Genomic DNA, 20459 nt, shown 5'->3' with positions numbered 1-20459 from the left:
TATCATAACTACCATCGATAAAAGATGGTAGTCCCATTCTGTGAGCTTGTGCGGCCTACCACTTTGTGGCTGAGCCGTTGTTGCTCCTAGATGTTTCCACTTCACAATAACAGCACTTACAGTTGACATGGGCAGCTGTAGCAGGGCAGACATTTTACAAACTGACTTGTTGGAAAGGTGACATCCTATGACGGTGCCACATTAAAAATCACTGAGCTCTTCAGTAAAACCATTCTACTGCTAATGTTTGTCTATGGAGATTGCATGGCAGTGTGCTCGGTTTTATACACCTGTCAGCAGCGGGTGTGGCTGAAATAGCCGAATTCACTCATTTGAAGGGGAGTCCACCTACTTTTGTATATATATTGTGTATCTTAATAGAAAATGATTCAAGTAAAAGTGAATGTCACCCAGTAAAATACTGCTTGAGTAAAAGTAAAAGTATTTGGTTTCAAAGATATTTAAGTATCAAAAGTAAATGTAATTGCTGAACTACACTGAGTTTACCAAACATTAGGAACATTTGAAGTACAGATACCCCAAAAACTACTTAAGTAGTACTTTACAGTATTTTTACTCAAGTACTTTACACCAGTGCTCAGATTCCCTTCATTCTTTGACTGAGAAGTACGCTGTGCAGTCCAACCTCGGCATGCTCTCTCTCTCAGTGTGTGTGTGTGTGTGTGTGTGTGTGTGTGTGTGTGTGTGTGTGTGTGTGTGTGTGTGTGTGTGTGTGTGTGTGTGTGTGTGTGCACATGTGCATGCTAATGCTGGGCTTAGGGGAGGGGTCCTGACACACATTGGTTCACAGCAGGTAGAATGTCTCAGAACAACAGGGGCTGTGTTAATGCTCACCCCCCTTCTCTTTTCTTCCACCATCCCTCTCTCAATTCAATTTCAAATTAATAAGGGTCTTTATCGGCATGGGAAACATATGTTTACATTGCCAAAGCAAGTGAAATAGATAATAAACAAAACTGAAATGAACAATACAAAATTAACAGTAAACATTACACTCACAAAAGTTCAGAAAGAATAAAGACATTTCAAATGACATATTATGTCTATATACAGTGTTGTAACGATGTGCAAATAGTTAAAGTACAAAAGGGAAAATAAATAAACATAAATATAGGCTGGTTTTACAACCCTCTCTCTCCTCCCACCATCCCTCGCTCTCTTCCCTCTGTCTGTTGTTCAGCTGACTAACAATAGGGGCAAGTCTCCCTCTGGAACAATACCCTCAGCCCTACCCTCCTTCCCTCTTCCCCCTTTACTGTTAGAGCTTAGTGGCCTTTACACCACCCCCTTCCCGCCCTCTCTCTCATTCTTTCTCACTCCCACTATCTCTCTTTCTTTAGAGAAGCTCTGTAATGCAAGGAATCTGGTCTGTGCAGGAGGGACCACTCGATCGAAAGAGAGAGAGAGAAGAGAGGAGAGGAGGGGTTAGAGGCTGGCAGACATACAGAGAGAGAGGCAGGGACTGGCAGAATAGTTGACATGTGATCAGGACTCCCGAGCAGCCAAACCATTCACCCTGGATACAACATCAGCAGCAGCAAGAGAGAGTGAGAAGGAGCTAAAAAGAGACAGAAGGAGCCAGAGAGAGAGACAGAAGGAGCTGGAGAGAGAGACAGAAGGAGCTAGAGAGAGACAGAAGGAGCTAGAGAGAGACAGAAGGAGCTAGAGAGAGAAGCAGAAGGAGCTAGTTAGTCAGGGATGTGGTGTGTGAGATGAGAAGAGGCTATAGTGGTCGTGCCCTCATCACTGGGATTCTACTATTTTCAGAGAGTGGGAATATGGAGAGAGTGCTCTAAAAGAGATACGCCTGTCGCTTGGAATAAGATACAACACACACACACTACACACATACACACCCAGCGTTGCCATGGGGGGCTCCCTCAGTCAGCACAGGAAGAGCTCCTTCAGCTCCCTGAGAAAGAAGAGCAGCATGTGAGTACACAATCTAATCACTGTTATTGTGTGTGTGTGTGTGTGTGTGTGTGTGTGTGTGTGTGTGTGTGTGTGTGTGTGTGTGTGTGTGTGTGTGTGTGTGTGTGTGTGTGTGTGTGTGTGTGTGTGTGTGTGTGTGTCTGTGTGCTTGCATACACATTATTGATCTTGTTCCTGTCCCGTGAGCATGTGGTTTAGTTTCCTGTGTAAATGTTGTGTATCGCTCTCTGAACAGGTTTCCCAGCATTGTCCATTAGCTAAAGTGCAGCAGAACCCGACACGGCAATAACGCTTGTTTGGATTGAACTTATTTGACTTCAGAAAGGAGATCTAGATAGGGGAGATGTACAGAGTATTAGGGTCATCAGAGAGATGTAATCAGAGAGATGTGATCAGATGTCCTGACGGAGACACTTCTTTAGTACTGAACATGCACAAGATGAGGTGGCATGTAAGGTGAGTGATCAATCAACAGAAGACCAACAGTTTATGTCCATTAATCAGGTGAATAATATAACACTATAATGCATTGTCTCATGATGGCAAGTGTTGAGGTGTGGTTGAATCACTTAAAATTCAATTAAATCAACAACAAAAAAATTGGTCAAATACACATGGTTGGCAGATGTTATTGCGAGTGTAGCAAAATGCTTATGCTTCTAGATCTGACAGTGCAGCAGTATCTAACAGGTGATATCTAACAATTCCACAACAAAACCTAATACACACAATCTAGTAATGGAATGGGATAAGAATATATAAATATAAAATATATGGATGAGCAGTGACAGAGCGTCTAAGGTGCAATAGATAGTGTAGGATACAGTATACAGTATATACATATGAGATAAGTAATGCGAGATATGTAAACATTCTTAAAGTGGCTTTATTAAAGTGACTAGTGTTCCATTTATTAAAGTGGCCAATGATATCAGTCTGTAGGTTGGCAGCTGCCTCTCTGCTAGTGATGGCTGTTTAACAATCTGATGGCCTTGAGCTAGAAGCTTTTTTTCAATATCTGTTCCAGCTTTGATAAACCTGTACTGACCTCGTCTTCTGGATGGAAGCGGGGTGAACAGGCAGTGGCTCGGGTGGATACTGTCCTTGATGATCTTTTTGGCTTCCTGTGACATTGGGTGTTGTAGGTGTTCTGGAGGGCAGGTAGTTATCCCACGGTGATACGTTGTGCAGACTGCACCACCCTCTGGAGAGCCCTGCAGTTGTGGGCGGTGCAGTTGCCATACCATGCGGTGATACAGCCCGACAGGATGCTCTCATTGTGCACCTGTAAAAGTTAGTTCGGGTTTTTGGTGACAAGCCACATTTTTTCAGCCTTATAAGGTTGAAGAGGCACTGTTGCGCATTCTGTTGCGCTTTCTTCACCACACTGTGTGCGTGGACCGTTTCAGTTTGCCGGTGACATGTCCACCGAGAAACTTAAAACTTTCCACCTTCTCCACTGCTGTCCCATCGATGTGTATAGGGGGGTGCTCCCTCTGCTGTTTCCTGAAGTCCACGATCATCCCTTTTGTTTTGCTGACATTGATTGAGAGGTTATTTTCCTGACACCACACTCTGAGGGCCCTCACCTCCCTGTAGGCTGTCTCGTCGTTGTTGGTAATCAAGCCTACCACTGTTATACAGCTGCCATCTCTATCGGCGCCATTGGTGTTATGGTGAAAGGCTGTTTTTGGCCGTTTCTCCTCTCAAAATGCCTCCTCCCATTTCTTTCTCTCTCTCTCTAGTCGGGACCCGAAGGGGTGCATGTTTTGGTTTTTGTCTTAATACTACACAGCTGATTCAAATTATCGCCGCTTGATGATTCGTTGATTATGGGGTCCCGAGGACAGAGTTTGGGAAACCCAGCCCTAATCCATGGTAACAGAGAGCCAGTCCTCTCTTTCTCCCAGTAGTTCCCAGTGGATCATCACCATGTTAATGAGCTGCTGAGCCTTTTACACTTTCTACCCATTCTCTGATGTCCTTCCTAGTCATACCCTGATGCTGCTCTGCCCATCCTGTTGTCACAGTGACTCAGCAGTACCACTGGCAGTATTAGGGGTGTTGTCATCTTCTACAGCAGTTGTTGTTTACACTGGAAGTCATTCCAATTGGTACTGAATGATCCAGAGTAGTGCAACTGCAGAGTAGAATGAGAGCCTTAGGCACTGAGTGGCTCTGAGACTTAGATCTGAGACTTCTTCTGTGAGCTTCTGTTAGCTGAAGCGCTCAGAGAATCAAAGGAGAGTCTGCAGACAGAGACATCTTTGTTTGGCGGATTTTACATTACATTAACAAGCTTAGAATTGGAAATAAACCAGTCAACTTTCCACTGGATGGGGATGTGCTCCCACACTACACACTGTCAGGTTTCTGTGTTTACTGTAGGTTAAGCAATGTTTTTCTAGGCAATGTCCTTGTTTGTATGTGTGTGTGTCTTTCTTTGTCAGTGTGTGTGTGTGTGTCTCTCTCTCTCTGTGTGTCTCTCTCTCTGTGTGTGTGTCGCTCTCTCGCAATGAGTGTGTGTGTGTGTGTGTCTCTCTCAGTGTGTGTGTGTATGGCTATGAGAGGGTTAAGAAGTTCCGTAGCAGCATGAGATCGTGGCCCTTATTCTCAGATCTATATTAAGCAAATCATCTTTTTCATTTTTAAGTGCAACAGAAATCTGCCTCAGTCCTCTTTTCTCAATCCCCCCTCCACTCTTCGCCCCTCCTCCATCTCATTCCTTTTTGGAGTAGAGAGTGACCTGCATTTGGAGCTCCTTTAGACCCTATTTCAGACTGTACTAGGCTGATCTATCTTTGGCCTGAAGCTCTTCCTCTCTTCCTCCAAACCTGTCCTCCTCCTCTGTCAGTACTATATCAGCAACAATTCAGCTGGCTGTCGATAGACAGACATGGACCATAAGAGGCCCTGTATGACCTTCAGAGTGTGTGTGTTCGGGAGTTCATGTGCGTGCGTGTGCGCACCATTGTTTGAGGAATTATGTATCCTTTGTGTCCCTGTATTGTTACACAAAATAGCCTGGTGTCTGTCTGTTCCCTGACCCTACTCTGTCAGTCCTCTCAGAACTCACCCCCAAAAATACCTTCCCCCAAATATTGGACTATAAATTGTGCCTTCATGTATTATACTTGCTAAAATATGTATTCTATTTTACTGACCCATTTACTTTTATTTTCCTATTCTTATCTTTTATTATTTCTTATCGTTGTTGCATTGTCTATAAGAAACCTGCAAGTAAGAATTTCGTTGGATGGTGTATACCATATGTATCCCGTACATATGACTAATATAACCTGATACTTGAAACCATCTCTCTCCCAGCTCAATGTATTCTCTAGATTGTTAGGGCAATAGAGTTAGAGACAGGGTAGGTTTAGATTGTTGACAACATGTAAGCTATATTTTGTCTCCAATGTTTATTAAGTTAATTAATTAATTCGCACAATGAGCACTTGTTGTCTCTCAAATACATCATTACAGTTGTTGGTTAGCTAACTAGTGAATTTAACCATATTAGCATTGACATGAAATCAGTCAAAACACCTCAAAATGAGCCAACTATCAAGAACAAGATGAAACGAGCTTAAACAGGCCACTTGCAATTCTCCACATTCTTGTCATTCTTACTAACAGTCTGGCCACCCAGAAACACTCTGAATGCCACTAACAAAGATAACTACCCACAAATACAACAGGGAAAGAAGGCTGCCTAAGTATGATTCCCAATCAGAGACAACGATAGACAGCTGTCCCTGATTGAGAACCATACCCGGTCAAAACAAAGAAATACAAAAACATAGAAAATAGAACATAGAATGCCCACCCAAATCACACCCTGACCAAACCAAAATAGAAACATAAAAATGCTCTCTCAGGTCAGGGCGGGACATTGCTGCCTTGATTTTTTGGATCTCTTTGTCTGATTCACAAACACCCAAATATCACCTATGTATATTTTAACATGGACTATTGATTAACGAGACACACTATTTCTCTTATCATTTTATGCAATACTTTTTCATTTACCTTGAAACATAATATAATTATAACTGTTTTACATTGTTGTGTCTCAATTGGCCACTAGGCTATAAATAGAAGTTATGTCCAATGGTCAGGTCACTCTGAGGAAGAATTCAGTTTGACCATGAAATGTCAGTCACCTGTTCACATCCTGTACAATGGATTAAAGTAAGCAATAAGAAATCAATCTCTGCCTTTTTTTGGTTGAGTGCTCCAACTCCTTTTTTACCTCAAATTAGTCGTTTTGGAAGATTTTCTTGGTAAGCCATTCTGAAATGTTTTCTGTAGTTAGAAACAGGTAATATTGGCATTCCAGAAACATTATTTGGTCAAAATTTGATTTGATATCTGAAAAATTAAGATAATTGATTGCACCCACATTTGACATTTTAATTTATATATAGATTCTGATCATATTCAATAAATATAAAACCGGACATCCAATTTGGACCAAACCTCTTCCTACCAATGAGTAAAAAGCCACGCAAAGACTTCCCCACATCCCATGCCAATCCCACCCCAACAACCAGTATACAGGATCACGTTTCAAGGTAAGACCCAGATGCAGACAACGTCGAAGTAACAACAGTTTATTAATCCAACAGGGGCAGGTAAAGACAGGTCTAGGGCAGGCAGGGGTCAGTAATCCAGATAAGTGGGGCAAAGGAACAGGACAGCAGGCAAGCTCAGGATCAGGTCAAGCAGAAATGGTCAACCCAGGAAAACTAGAAAACAGGAGCACTCAAAAGACAGGAACAAGGAAGAAGAACCCTGCGGCGGCGGGAGAGGAAGAGGGAAGGATAAATCCTGCAGCTTAGGGAGTCCCCAATGTAGGTCTCCATAGCCTTGGTCTCCGGTCCCAACAGAGAGTACATGCGTCCCCGGGGCGGTGTGGTGCTAGGGAGAAGGTCAATCCCACAGGGTCGGTGTGACGGAAATGAAGTGGACCTGGCCTTGCTGAACACCTCTCGGAGGTCCTAATTCTCCGTGGGGATGGTGGCGAGAAGAAAGAAGAAGAAGTCCTGGGCCAGGTTGCGCTGACTTCAGATGGGCGTGGCAGAACGGACTCCAGCCCATGATGGCACCAGCAGACCAGTTGATGAGAGGATTGTGTCGTTGGAGCCAGGAGAATCCCAAAATCGCAGGAATCTGTGGAGACTTGATGAGCAGAAATGGAATAGTTTCACTGTGATTTCCTGACACCCGTAGGTTTATGGGAGTGGTATTATGAGTGACCCGGCCTATAGAGTGCCCGTCCAGTGCTCTAATATCCATGGGAATGGAGAGGGGCTGAGTGGGGATGTTCAGCTCCGAAGCCAGGGTTGTGTCCAAAAAGCCCCAGTGTCAATGATAACCCAAAGAGATTTAGCCTGCTTTCCCCACCGCAGAATGGCATGAAAAGGGGTGCCAGGAGAAGCAGAAAAGTTCTCCATATGGCCCGCCAGATGACTCGCTCCTACTGGTGAGCCTGGTCTTTTAAAGGACAAGAGGACACAAAATGACCAAGAGTCCCACAATACAGACAACTCTTCGTGTTGACCTTGTATTGCCATTCCACTGGCGACAGCCCAGCTCTGCCTAGTTGCATAGGATCGGGAAGCGGTGACTCGGCCGTCTTCGGCGACTCTCGGTGAAGGTCGGGAAGCCTCGGGTTCTCTCGGCAACGGGACCGTCGGGGACTTTCTGGATGACACTAAGGAAAGGTGGACTTGCGTGCGAAATCGAAGTTCCTCTTCCTCCGTCATTCCCGTAATCGCCCATCGATACGGATTGTCATCACGATAAGGGAATCGAGATCCGTAGCTAACTCCCGAGTTGCAAGCTCGTCCTTGACCTCCTCCGAGACGTCGTATCGACTGTGCTTCCTGGTTCCAAGCACTCTCCGGTGCCAAATTGCGGAAATCCACCGCATAGTCTGCCACACTGCGGGAGTCCTGCCGGAGCTGGATTAGCTTCCGGGCAGCTTCTCTCCTGGAGAATGGGGCATCAAAAAACCCTCCAGACTAACGCATATGGCCGACTGTTGTTCCCATACAGCAATAGACCAGGTGAGAGCCCTCCCTGACATCAGCGTGATGAGGTAGGCTATCTTGGAGCATTACGAGGGGAAGGAAGGGGGCTGAAGCTCGAAGATAAGGGCACACTGAGCTAGAAACGCCTGACAGGTGCTCAGCTCACCATTGAAGCGTTCCAGAGGAGGTAAGCGGGGCTCCCGAGAAGGTTGAGTGACCGATGAGATGGCGCTGCAAACAGCTGAGTTACTGAGGGGCTGTGGGGTTACCACTGTGGCCTTCCAAATAACCCGTGGAATTGCTCCAGCAAATTGTCCAACGCCCAGTTATGGCATTCAGCCAAAATTTGGACCCCTTCCATAAAACCAAGAAGCAATTCCTTGTGCCTACTGATGGTGGCTCCTTGGGAGGGTCTGCTGGGTTAGTCATGGCCAGTTCGTACTATCATGTTTCAAGGTAAGACCCCGATGCAGACAACAACAAAGTAACAATAGTTTATTAATCCAACAGGGGCAGGAAAAACACAGGTCAAGGCCAGGCAGGGGTCAGTAATCCAGATAGGTGGGGCAAAGGTACAGGACGGCAGGCAGACAGACAGACTCAGGGTCAAGGTAGGCAGAGGACAGTATCCAGAAAGGTGGGGCAAAGGCACAGGATGGCAGGCAGAACTGGTCAACACCGGTAAGACTAAAAAAACAGGAACACTCGAGAGACAGGAACAGAGGGAAAAACACTGGTAGGCTTGACGAAACAAAACGAACTGGCAACAGACAAACAGAGAACACAGGTATAAATACACAGGGAATAATGGGGAAGATGAGTGACATCTGTTGGGGGTGGAAACAATCACAAAGAATGGTGAAACTGATCAGGGTGTGACACAGTATCAGTTCTCTATGTTTGACAAGTAGTATGAAGCTGCGGCTTGGAGTATTGCTTCTTTATACTTTGTAATGTATTCCCTTTGGATCTGGCTATGTGTCACGCCCTGACCTTAGAGATCCTTTTAATTCTCTATTTTGGTTAGGCCAGGGTGTGACTAGGGTGGGCAATCTAGTTTTCCTATTTCTTTGTTTGGCCTGGTATGGTTCCCAATCAGAAGCAGCTGTCTATCGTTGTCTCTGATTGGGGATCACACTTAGGCAGCCTTTTTCCCACCTTAGTTTGTGGGATCTTGATTTTGTTCAGTTGCTGTGTAGCCTGCAGAACTTTACGTTTGTTCTGTATTTTGTTGTTTTTCGGTGTTCATTTTAATAAAAGTAAGATGTTCGCCTACCACGCTGTACCTTGGCCTCCTCGTTCAAACAACGAACGTAACACCATGTTTTTTAGCTTCCATGAAGGACTGGCTTGAATTGTGAGGATGGCTACACAATTTATTTTCATCATGAGCAAAATCTATTGGTTTTTCTACCAAAAGTTGCAAATATTTTTTTGTGTGATCTATATAACACAAGAGACCAGCAAAATGGATAAACGAGTGTGGCGGTATAGCAGGAACAGCATTATCTACTGGTCAAAACCTGGTATTTTCACACTACTTTGTGGTAAATAATGCAAGCGACTTCATTTACAAATTTCTCTGAACAGGGGGAAAAAACATCCCCAGAGTCAAAGGGAATACACTACACTGAATGGAGAAGCAATCATCAAAGCCACAGCTTCATACTACTTGTCATACTGTATATTGGTTGTTTGGGTGGGATTGGCATGGGTTGTGGGGGGTTTGTGGGTGGCGTTTCAGATTTTTTGGGATTCCTTACTTATTGGTAGGAAGAAGTTTGGTCCAAATCGGGTGTACTATATTTATTGAATATCATCTGAATCATATAAATTAAAATAGGAAATTTGCATGCAGTTAATTTGCAGAATTTCTCAGAGATAAAATTATATTTAAATATTTCAGGAATGCTAATCATATCTGTTACTAACTACAGAAACAGATTTTAGAATAATCTGAGATGGTGGGTGTCGAAATCCTCTTCCATTTGCTTTTTGAGGTGAAAAGACCCAATATATTCTAAAATATTCCATCATACAGGGAAAGGAAACAGTTGAGTAAATGAGAGATGCAAAATATATTGAAAGCAGGTGCTTCCACAAAGGTGTGGTTCCTGAGTTAATTAAGCAATTAGCATCCCATCATGCTTAGGGTCATGTGAAAAAAAGTTGGAGCAGCAACTGAGACAGCATTTTCCACCACTATCAACATAACACCAAAGGATGGAATATCTTGTTGAAGAATGCTGTCGCATTTCTACAATAGAATTCCAGACACTTGTAGAATAGGGTGGCCCAGCACACTATTAAGACACTTTATATTTTTGTTTCCTTTGTTTCCTTTATTTTGGCAGTTGCCTGTCGGCCAACATTGAACACAACATATTTGATTTGATTTGACATATCCCAACATAACATCTCTAGACCTCCATGTAGTAACGGTTCTACTGGTCCTCTCATCTATAATTTGTGTGTCTGTGTGTTTTTCAGCTCTGATTACAACAAAGGGAAAGGGGTTTACCTCGTCAGTTGTACAACTGAATGGATTCAACTGAAATGTGTCTTCTGCGTTTAACCCAACCCCTCTGAATCAGAGAGGTGCTGGGGGCCGCCTTAATCCATATCCACGTCATCAGCGCTCAGAGAAGAGTGGGTTAACTGCCTTGCTCAGGGAACAGTGGGTTAACTGCCTTGCTCAGGGAACAGTGGGTTAACTGCCTTGCTCAGGGAACAGTGGGTTTAACTGCCTTGCTCAGGGAACAGTGGGTTAACTGCCTTGCTCAGGGAACAGTGGGTTAACTGCCTTGCTCAGGGATCAGTGGGTTAACTGCCTTGCTCAGAGAACAGTGGTTTAACTGCCTTGCTCAGGGAACAGTGGGTTAACTGCCTTGCTCAGAGAACAGTGGGTTAACTGCCTTGCTCAGGGAACAGTGGGTTAACTGCCTTGCTCAGAGAACAGTGAGTTAACTGCCTTGCTCAGGGGCAGAACAACAGATTTGTACCTTGTCAGCTCGGGGATTTGATTCAGCAACCTTTCATTTACTGGCCCAACGCTCCTACCCGCCAGGCTACCTGCCGCCCCAAGTTGGGCTTAGATTAAATATGCAGATACTGTTTTAAGGGAAAAGAAAGGGGGATACCTAGTCAGTTGTAAAACTGAATGCTTTCAACTGAAATGTGTCTTCCTCTTTTAACCCAACCCCCTCTGCATCAGAGAGGTGTGGAGGGCTGCCTTAATTGACATCCAAGTCTTCGGTTGTTAGCTATATAGGCAAACTATCCCAGTCACGCTTCCCAAATTCACCATCAAAGGTCTTATTGTAGCATTATCTGCACGTATCTCTCCTCCCCCTTCTCTCCTCATCCCCCTCTCTCTCCTCATCTCCCTCTCTCTCCTCATCCCCCTCTCTCTCCTCATCTCCCTCTCTCTCCTCATCCCCCTCTCTCTCCTCATCCCCCTCTCTCTCCTCATCTCACTCTCTCTCCTCATCCCCCCCTCTCTCCTCATCTCCCTCTCTCTCCTCATCCCTCTCTCTCTCCTCATCTCCCTCTCTCTCCTCATCTCCCTCTCTCTCCTCATCCCCCTCTCTCTCCTCATCTCCCTCTCTCCCCTCATCCCCCTCTCTCTCCTCATCTCCCTCTCTCTCCTCATCTCCCTCTCTCTCCTCATCCCCCTCTCTCTCCTCATCTCCCTCTCTCTCCTCATCCCCCTCTCTCTCCTCATCTCCCTCTCTCTCCTCATCCCCCTCTCTCTACTCATCTCCCTCTCTCTCTTCATCCCCCTCTCTCTTCTCATTCCCCTCACTCTCCGCATCCCCCTCTCTCTCCTCATCCCCCTTTCTCCTCATCTCCCTCTCTCTCCTAATCTCCCTCTCTCTCCTTATCTCCCTCTCTCTCCTCATCCCCCTCTCTCTCCGCATCTCCCTCTCTCCTCATCCCCCTCTCTCTCCTCATCCCCCTCTCTCTCCTCATCCCCCTCTCTCTCTCAATCTCAGCTAGCACAATTACAATATCTGGTGTAGCAGTACAAGATGATGTAATGCACTTCAGACTACATCCCCGGGATGATGCTCTAATGTCAGCTGGCCTGGTTACTGTAACCGTGCCGACCGGCGCTGAACTACACTTCTCCTCTGTTTAATTTAAACACTTGTCATGATGATGCTCTACACATGCACGCACACACAAAAGCATGGGAGAAACTAGGCTAAAGAATTACTCCATTCAGGACAGAGTTGTAGAACTATATTCAAACATGGCTTTTACTGCCTGAGAGAGACAGAGAGACTCCGGGACTAAGAGAGACTGAGAGGGTGAGTGTACTCAGCACTCTAAGCAGGGTTTCTCTCTTGTTCCTGTGTGTTCCTGCCTGCCTGAGACTGAGGATCCCAGTCAACACGAGCCTCCAGTTTGACAGTGAGAGAGACTGGATCTGGTCAGAGACCACTGATCGCCATGAGGTGGAGCTCTCTTTCCCGCACAAGGCAGAGAAGTGTGTACTGTGTACACCACGAGTTTACATGGACAGTTTGAGTGTTGTGGTTTGTGATCAAACCTTGAATGAAACTGTTTCGGTGCTGAACGAGGCTAAGGGTGGAGGTATGTATGTCCTTAGACTAGAGGGGACTGTATCATCAATATAATTCAGGCTTTGATCTTGTCCCATCTTGATTGCTGTCTGGTAATATGGTCAGGTGAAGCAAAGAAAGACCTAGCAAAGCTGCAGCTGGCTCAAAACAAATCAGCACTCCTTGCCCTTAACTGCACACACAGAAATAACATCAACAACACGCATGGTAGTCTTTCACTGTTGAGGATTGAGGAGAAATGGACTACTTCTCTTCGGGTCTAAACGTTCTCGTTGAAAATGTCTGACCACTTGTATAATCTATTTGCATACACTTCAAACAGTCATGCGTACCCCACCAGCCACTCCACTATGTGTTTCTTCACAGTACCCAAACCTAAAACAGATTTAATCCAAGTTTAGCTTTAAAAACAGATGAAAAACATAATTAGTATCACAGCATCTCTCCTCTTCCTATTAACATTTATAAATATCTCATTTAAATTTACTGTTTATAAGATTATGAACATGTGTATCTGAATAGTGTGTAAATAGTATTTTTGTGGTCTCTTGGTGTCTCTTCTATATGTAACAGTATAATTTTAAACCGTCCCCTCGCCCATACCCGGGCGCGAACCAGGGACCTTTTGCACACATCAACAACAGTCACCCACGAAGCATCGTTACCCATCGCTCCACAAAAGCCGCGGCCCTTGCAGAGCAAGGGGAACTACTACTTCAAGGTCTCAGAGCAAGTGACGTAACCGATTGAAACACTATTTAGCGCACACCGCTAACTAAGCTAGCCGTTTCACATCCGTTACATATATATAACTCTTATTTTGTATTATATTTATATTTACTGTTCTGTACTTTGTCATGTATTTGTATGTTTTATGTGGACCCCAGGAAGAGTAACTGCTGCATGTGCAGTAGCTAACGGGGATCCTAATACACTAAACCAATACTGTGGTTCTCTACTACATTACAGTGTGTACTTGCCCAGTACAGACAGAGAGATGTATTGACTTCTGTTTACCACTAGATGGGACTGTTGAGCCTGTTTTTGTCTCAGTGCCACAGTTTCACCAGGCAGCCGTGCTATTATAGGAAAGATACATTTACTGTTCAGATAATTATTCAGAATCATTGGAGGAATGCTTTTGGTAATCCACATATGTGTGTTCCAGCGTGCTAAATTACCTCATACAGTATCACACCACTCCTCATGTGGCTATGTGTCTACTATACATGTTTATACTGATTACATTTAGCTCCTAACCACACACACATCTGTGACTTCCAGTCAACTCTTAATTGAATTAAAAGGATGATAGGTTAGGCTGCCTGCACGTACACTCACAACATAGACACATGCATACACACACGCACACACACACACACACACACACACACACACACACACACACACACACACACACACACACACACACACACACACACACACACACACACACACACACACACACACACACACACACACACACACACACACACACACACACACAGTGGTCTTGGTGAGAATTGGGTCTGGGTTCAGATGGAGGATTCCAGACACCGGGAATGTGACCTCTGTCTATACCCAGGGAAGCTGAAGTCGTCTATAGTCACAAATGTGACTGGGCCTGTGTGTCGGTTAGAAATGATAATATCCTTATTTACTCTTCAGAAACCGCCTATGTTCCACTTAACCTCTCTGAAGCTTCCTGGTGTGAGATCTTTGGTGTGGTTCTAGAAGTCTCAATGTGTTCCCGACTGCATGGGTTCCAGACTAGAGCATGGCTGTGTGTCTGTGGGTCCGCCAGTGTTCCATGTGTGCTGAGCTATTTCTGGGTCCAAGGAAAAGAGTTACATAAGACCTGATTAGTCTCTCTTTCTCTTCATCTCCCTCTCTCTCCTCTCCTCTGCACATTTTCCAGCCCGTGAGTCAAGGTGACTAAGACCTTCCTGTGTTTGTATGTGAGTGCGTACATGTGTGCTTGTGTTTGAGGTGGACTGTTTATCCCAACTGTAGTGAGGGTGGAGCCTCGTGAAACCAGCCTGATCCCACGATAGCTCACATTCTGAAACTAAATGTGAGGGTATCGGTTTAGCTAGTTTACCAGGCTAATGTGGGTGGACCCTACTCTATACAGGTGTAGCAAGAGGTGATAAGGTCAAACAGCTCCCCTAACAGGTCTGTCCTGCCTGCTCCAGACAACAGACAATAGAGAGGGGAGGGAAAGCAATGCCAGGCATCCCTGACAGCTATGACAACAGATACATCCTAACAAAATACATACACACTCACTCACTTTCTCTTCTGCCTTCCCTCTCTCTCTGTCAAAGGGTTACAGAGAGCTGTGCTAAATGGGGTTCAGTCTGAGAGAGAGAGAGAGAGAGAGAGAGAGAGAGAGAGAGAGAAAGACTGACAGAGAGAGAGAGAGAGAGACAGGGTACCCTCTGTGTGTCTTTGTGGGTTCTCCAGCTTGCTGATCACGTCTGAGCAGAAGAGAGCAGAGTAAAGGGAAAATAAAAGAGGAGATGAGAGAGACTCTTCCCTCTGCCACCTCTCTTTATCCATACCTCGTTCCTCTCCTCCACAGAAGCAAATGGTTATTAGATTAGTCATGGTTGATGTTTCTCATACAACACATCTCATTTGGCTTGGCCTAGTTAGAGAGAGAGAGTGTGTGTGTGTGTGTGTGTGTGTGTGTGTGTGTGTGTGTGTGTGTGTGTGTGTGTGTGTGTGTGTGTGTGTGTGTGTGTGTGTGTGTGTGTGTGTGTGTGTGTGTGTGTGTGTGTGTGTGTGTGTGTGTGTGTGTGTGTGCGTGTACGAGCATGAGTGGGATGCATGTAATCAGAGTTGTGTCAGTGCATGTGGTACTCAGTGCTGTGTCAGTGTGAGAGTGTGTCTGTGTGAGAGTGTATCTGTGTCTGCGTTTTGGAAGTTATGTAAGCCACCATGAACAGCCTCCAGGCGTGTGGTTGTACGTGCACACTTTTGTGTGTGTGTGTGTGTGTGTGTGTCTGCAGAGATGGGAAAGAGAGAGTTTCCACATGGTTGACTAACCACAGCCTGCCATGGTCGCAGACTTACCGGCACGTTCCATAGAGAGAAGAGTAAGAAGAGCTCTGGAGGATGGTTATATACACATAGGAGGAACTAAATGTACACGATTGATTTGTTTTGATGTAACAGATGTATTAGACTGTAATGACAGAGGACAGTGGAACAGATACAGCCCAATAGCAAACTAAATGTTGTTATTCTTGTCGAGATAGATAGACCAGATAGAGTACATCTCCGAGTTTCTGTCTGTCCACACAGCCTGATTCACTCTGATCCTCTGCACACACCTCTATCTGTCTGTCTCTTAGATCTCTTATCCTCTATTAGAGGACAGGTCTGACAGAAACGTGTACTACTTGTTGTGTTAGCTGTGTGAGGTGTCCTCCTCCTCCTGTCCCCTCTTCCTCCCTCTCTCCCTCACTACAGGACACTAGTGAACTACCACTCGGTGTAAACAGTCAGATGACTCTCAGACAACAGCTTTTTTGAAACAGGAAACTTTCACCCTTACTTCTCTAACCCCCCTCCCTCCCTCTAACCCCTCCCTCCCTCTACCCCCTCTCTTCTCCCTCCTCTCACAACATGCTTTGAGTCTCTCCTCTATTACAATAGAGCAGCCTGAGAGAGTTGGGGTAGGGGGAGGGTGGAGGGCTAGGCAAACTCTTTTTGGGTGTGAGTGAGAGAGAGTGAGGGAGGGCGAGAGAGAGGAAGAAGGAGGGAGGAGGGAGGAGGGAGCAGTCTGGCAGTCAGCTGATCACTGCTCTGGCATTCAGAGTTGAAGCGGAGGATGGAGAGAGAGAGAGGCTGAGGGAGAAGAGGCACTGATGCTACAGTAATCTGTGATCTAACAGAGAGTAAGAAACCAACAGCGTCATCTCAGCTCTGTCAGCCTCTTGTCACGGTTTGTTCCGGGATCAACAATGCAGAAGAGCAGTCTGGGAAACGAAAGCAAAAGGAGGAAGTGAAGAGAGAAACAAGAGATGCCAAAAAATCAACATCCTTTCAAAAAGAGAGAGAGAACACACGGATCAGCTCCAAGACACACAGAGAGAGGGAGAAAGAGAGAGAGAGATACAAGTAAACAGACTCTGTGGTGAGTCACTCCTCCTCTCTTCTACTCTCCTCTGGTGCATTGTTGCTTATATGCACAGAGGAGCAGCAGAACTAAGAGAGGAGTTCAATCTAGAGCCAGAGGAGGAGAACCAGACTGTGTGGGAGTAACAGAACCGAGAGTGGAACTGTAGAACCTGTAAAGGACCAGACCCTTACAACCAGGAGTATCATCAGACCCAGTGGGGTGCAACCAGACCCAGGGGGTTGTATACTGTATAGAGGAGCTGGTGTGTCTCTGTAGAGATGTCCTGGGGGTCTTTGCTGTCTCCAGTCCAGTGGGCCAAATGGACTTGGTCAGCTGTGCGGGGGAGGGGAGGATGAGGGGGAGGAGGGAGCGCCTGGAACCAATGATGGAGAAAAGTAAGTGTGCTACAGGTGTGTGTGTGTGTGTGTGTGTGTGTGTGTGTGTGTGTGTGTGTGTGTGTGTGTGTGTGTGTGTGTGTGTGTGTGTGTGTGTGTGTGTGTGTGTGTGTGTGTGTGTGTGATGCCTTATGCTTGTATGGCACACGTGAGAGAGGCGATAAAAGACAGATTGTGCTGGGAGAAAGAGAGAGAGAGAGAGAGAGAGAGAGAGAGAGAGAGAGAGAGAGAGAGAGAGAGAGAGAGAGAGAGAGAGAGAGAGAGAGAATCAGATATGATGTTGTTGTGATATGGTCTCTTGTCCTTTCCTTCCACCGTGTAACAGTGACTAGATGATATTGTCATATCTAAAATCAGAGTCGGCCAGGCGACCACACACACACCCAGGCTTTTACTCCATTACACACCCAGGCTTTTACTCCATTATACACCCAGGCTTTTACTCCATTATACACCCAGGCTTTTACTCCATTATACACCCAGGCTTTTACTCCATTATACACTCAGGCTTTTACTCCATTATACACCCAGGCTTTTACTCCATTAGACACTCAGGCTTTTACTCCATTATACACCCAGGCTTTTACTCCATTATACACCCAGGCTTTTACTCCATTATACACCCAGGCTTTTACTCCATTATACACTCAGGCTTTTACTCCATTATACACCCAGGCTTTTACTCCATTAGACACTCAGGCTTTTACTCCATTACACACCCAGGCTTTTACTCCATTATACACCCAGGCTTTTACTCCATTATACACCCAGGCTTTTACTCCATTATACACTCAGGCTTTTACTCCATTACACACCCAGGCTTTTCCTCCATTACACACCCAGGCTTTTACTCCATTATACACCCAGGCTTTTACTCCATTACACACCCAGGCTTTTACTCCATTACACACCCAGGCTTTTACTCCATTACACACCCAGGCTTTTACTCCATTATACACCCAGGCTTTTACTCCATTATACACTCAGGCATTTACTCCATTAGACACTCAGGCTTTTACTCCATTAGACACTCAGGCTTTTACTCCATTATACACCCAGGCTTTTACTCCATTCGACACTCAGGCTTTTACTCCATTACACACCCAGGCTTTTACGCCATTATACACCCAGGCTTTTACTCCATTACACACCCAGGCTTTTACTCCATTATACACTCAGGCTTTTACTCCATTAGACACTCAGGCTTTTACTCCATTACACACCCAGGCTTTTACTCCATTACACACCCAGGCTTTTACTCCATTAGATACTCAGGCTTTTACTCCATTACACACCCAGGCTTTTGCTCCATTACACACCCAGGCTTTTACTCCATTACACACCCAGGATTTTACTCCATTATACACCCAGGCTTTTACTCCATTATACACTCAGGCATTTACTCCATTAGACACTCAGGCTTTTACTCCATTAGACACTCAGGCTTTTACTCCATTATACACCCAGGCTTTTACTCCATTCGACACTCAGGCTTTTACTCCATTACACACCCAGGCTTTTACGCCATTATACACCCAGGCTTTTACTCCATTACACACCCAGGCTTTTACTCCATTATACACTCAGGCTTTTACTCCATTAGACACTCAGGCTTTTACTCCATTACACACCCAGGCTTTTACTCCATTACACACCCAGGCTTTTACTCCATTAGATACTCAGGCTTTTACTCCATTACACACCCAGGCTTTTGCTCCATTACACACCCAGGCTTTTACTCCATTACACACCCAGGATTTTACTCCATTAGACACTCAGGCTTTTACTCCATTAGACACTCAGGACTTTACTCCATTATACACCCAGGATTTTACTCCATTACACACCCAGGCTTTTACTCCATTAGACACTCAGGCCTTTACTCCATTAGACACTCAGGCTTTTACTCCATTATACACCCACGCTTTTACTCCATTACACACCCAGGCTTTTACTCCATTATACACCCAGGCTTTTACTCCATTACACACCCAGGCTTTTACTCCATTACACACCCAGTCTTTTACTCCATTAGACACTCAGGCTTTTACTCCATTACACACCCAGGCTTTTACTCCATTACACACCCAGGCTTTTACTCCATTACACACCCAGGCTTTTACTCCATTAGACACTCAGGCTTTTACTCCATTACACACCCAGGTTTTTACTCCATTACAAACCCAGGCTTTTACTCCATTACACACCCAGGATTTTACTCCATTAGACACTCAGGCTTTTACTCCATTAGACACTCAGGACTTTACTCCATTATACACCCAGGATTTTACTCCATTACACACCCAGGCTTTTACTCCATTAGACACTCAGGCTTTTACTCCATTAGACACTCAGGCTTTTACTCCATTATACACCCAGGCTTTTACTCCATTACACACCCAGGCTTTTACTCCATTACACACCCAGGCTTTTACTCCATTACACACCCAGGCTTTTACTCCATTAGACACTCAGGCTTTTACTCCATTACACACCCAGGCTTTTACTACATTACACACCCAGGCTTTTACTCCATTACACACCCAGGCTTTTACTCCATTAGACACCCAGGCTTTTACTCCATTACACACCCAGGCTTTTACTCCATTACACACCCAGGCATTTACCATTACTCCATTCCAGCCATTATTCTGAGTCATCCTCCCATCAGCAGTCTCCTGTGGACCACAGATACTTAGGAGAATATGTCTTCCTTCATGTGTGTCTGTGTGAGAGAAGGGCAGGAAAGGGATGGCGGCCCGTTTGGGAAATTTGGGGGAAGGCAGGTTGAGTTTTCTAAAGATGTGGGATTTTTTGTGCTAGTTTCTAGTTTCCAAGTAACTGTCCAAGATCACCGTGTAGAGGTCATCACTGGGACTTTATTTCTGATTGTCTTGCTCTGCTTTGTGTGTGTGTGTGTTTTTAAGGATGATCTCTGTATATTTTAGATGTGATGTGATGTGATGTGTGTGAGAGAGAGAGAGAGAGAGAGAGAGAGAGAGAGAGAGAGAGAGAGAGAGAGAGCCTGTGTCTTTGTCCTCGTGAGCTGTTTTTCATTAGTGTGTGGACAGTTTGATGTGCATATACGTGCATGGGAACACAAACACACACTGGAGCAAATCTGGGCTGGGCATCTGGGCAGACCCTAAGACTGTGTGTGTGTGTGTGTGTGTGTGTGTGTGTGTGTGTGTGTGTGTGTGTGTGTGTGTGTGTGTGTGTGTGTGTGTGTGTGTGTGTGTGTGTGTGTGTGTGTGTGTGTGTGTGTGTGTGTGTGTGTGTGTGTGTGTGCGTGTGTGTGTGCATGTGGGCGTGTGTGTGTGCGTGTGTGTGTGTATGTATGTGCGTGAGAGAGAGA

At 45.3% G+C, this 20459-nt stretch overlaps 1 protein-coding gene across 1 annotated transcript in view; it reads left to right on the top strand.

The window, feature by feature from the left end:
• The first annotated feature begins 1469 nt into the window (after positions 1 to 1469).
• LOC118393292 (transforming acidic coiled-coil-containing protein 1-like) overlaps positions 1470 to 20459 on the top strand; it is a 33738-nt gene continuing 14748 nt past the window's right edge. The window contains exon 1 of the mRNA XM_035785848.2: positions 1470 to 1953. Within this exon, the coding sequence (XP_035641741.2) occupies positions 1889 to 1953 (65 nt within the window). The 5' untranslated portion in view covers positions 1470 to 1888. The remainder of the gene's footprint in view (positions 1954 to 20459) is intronic.

The sequence above is a fragment of the Oncorhynchus keta genome, chromosome 14 (genome assembly GCF_023373465.1).
Source record: "Oncorhynchus keta strain PuntledgeMale-10-30-2019 chromosome 14, Oket_V2, whole genome shotgun sequence".
Taxonomy (NCBI): Eukaryota; Metazoa; Chordata; class Actinopteri; order Salmoniformes; family Salmonidae; genus Oncorhynchus; species Oncorhynchus keta.
Note: the sequence above shows the minus strand (reverse complement) of the source record. Positions and strands in the feature narration are given on the sequence as shown.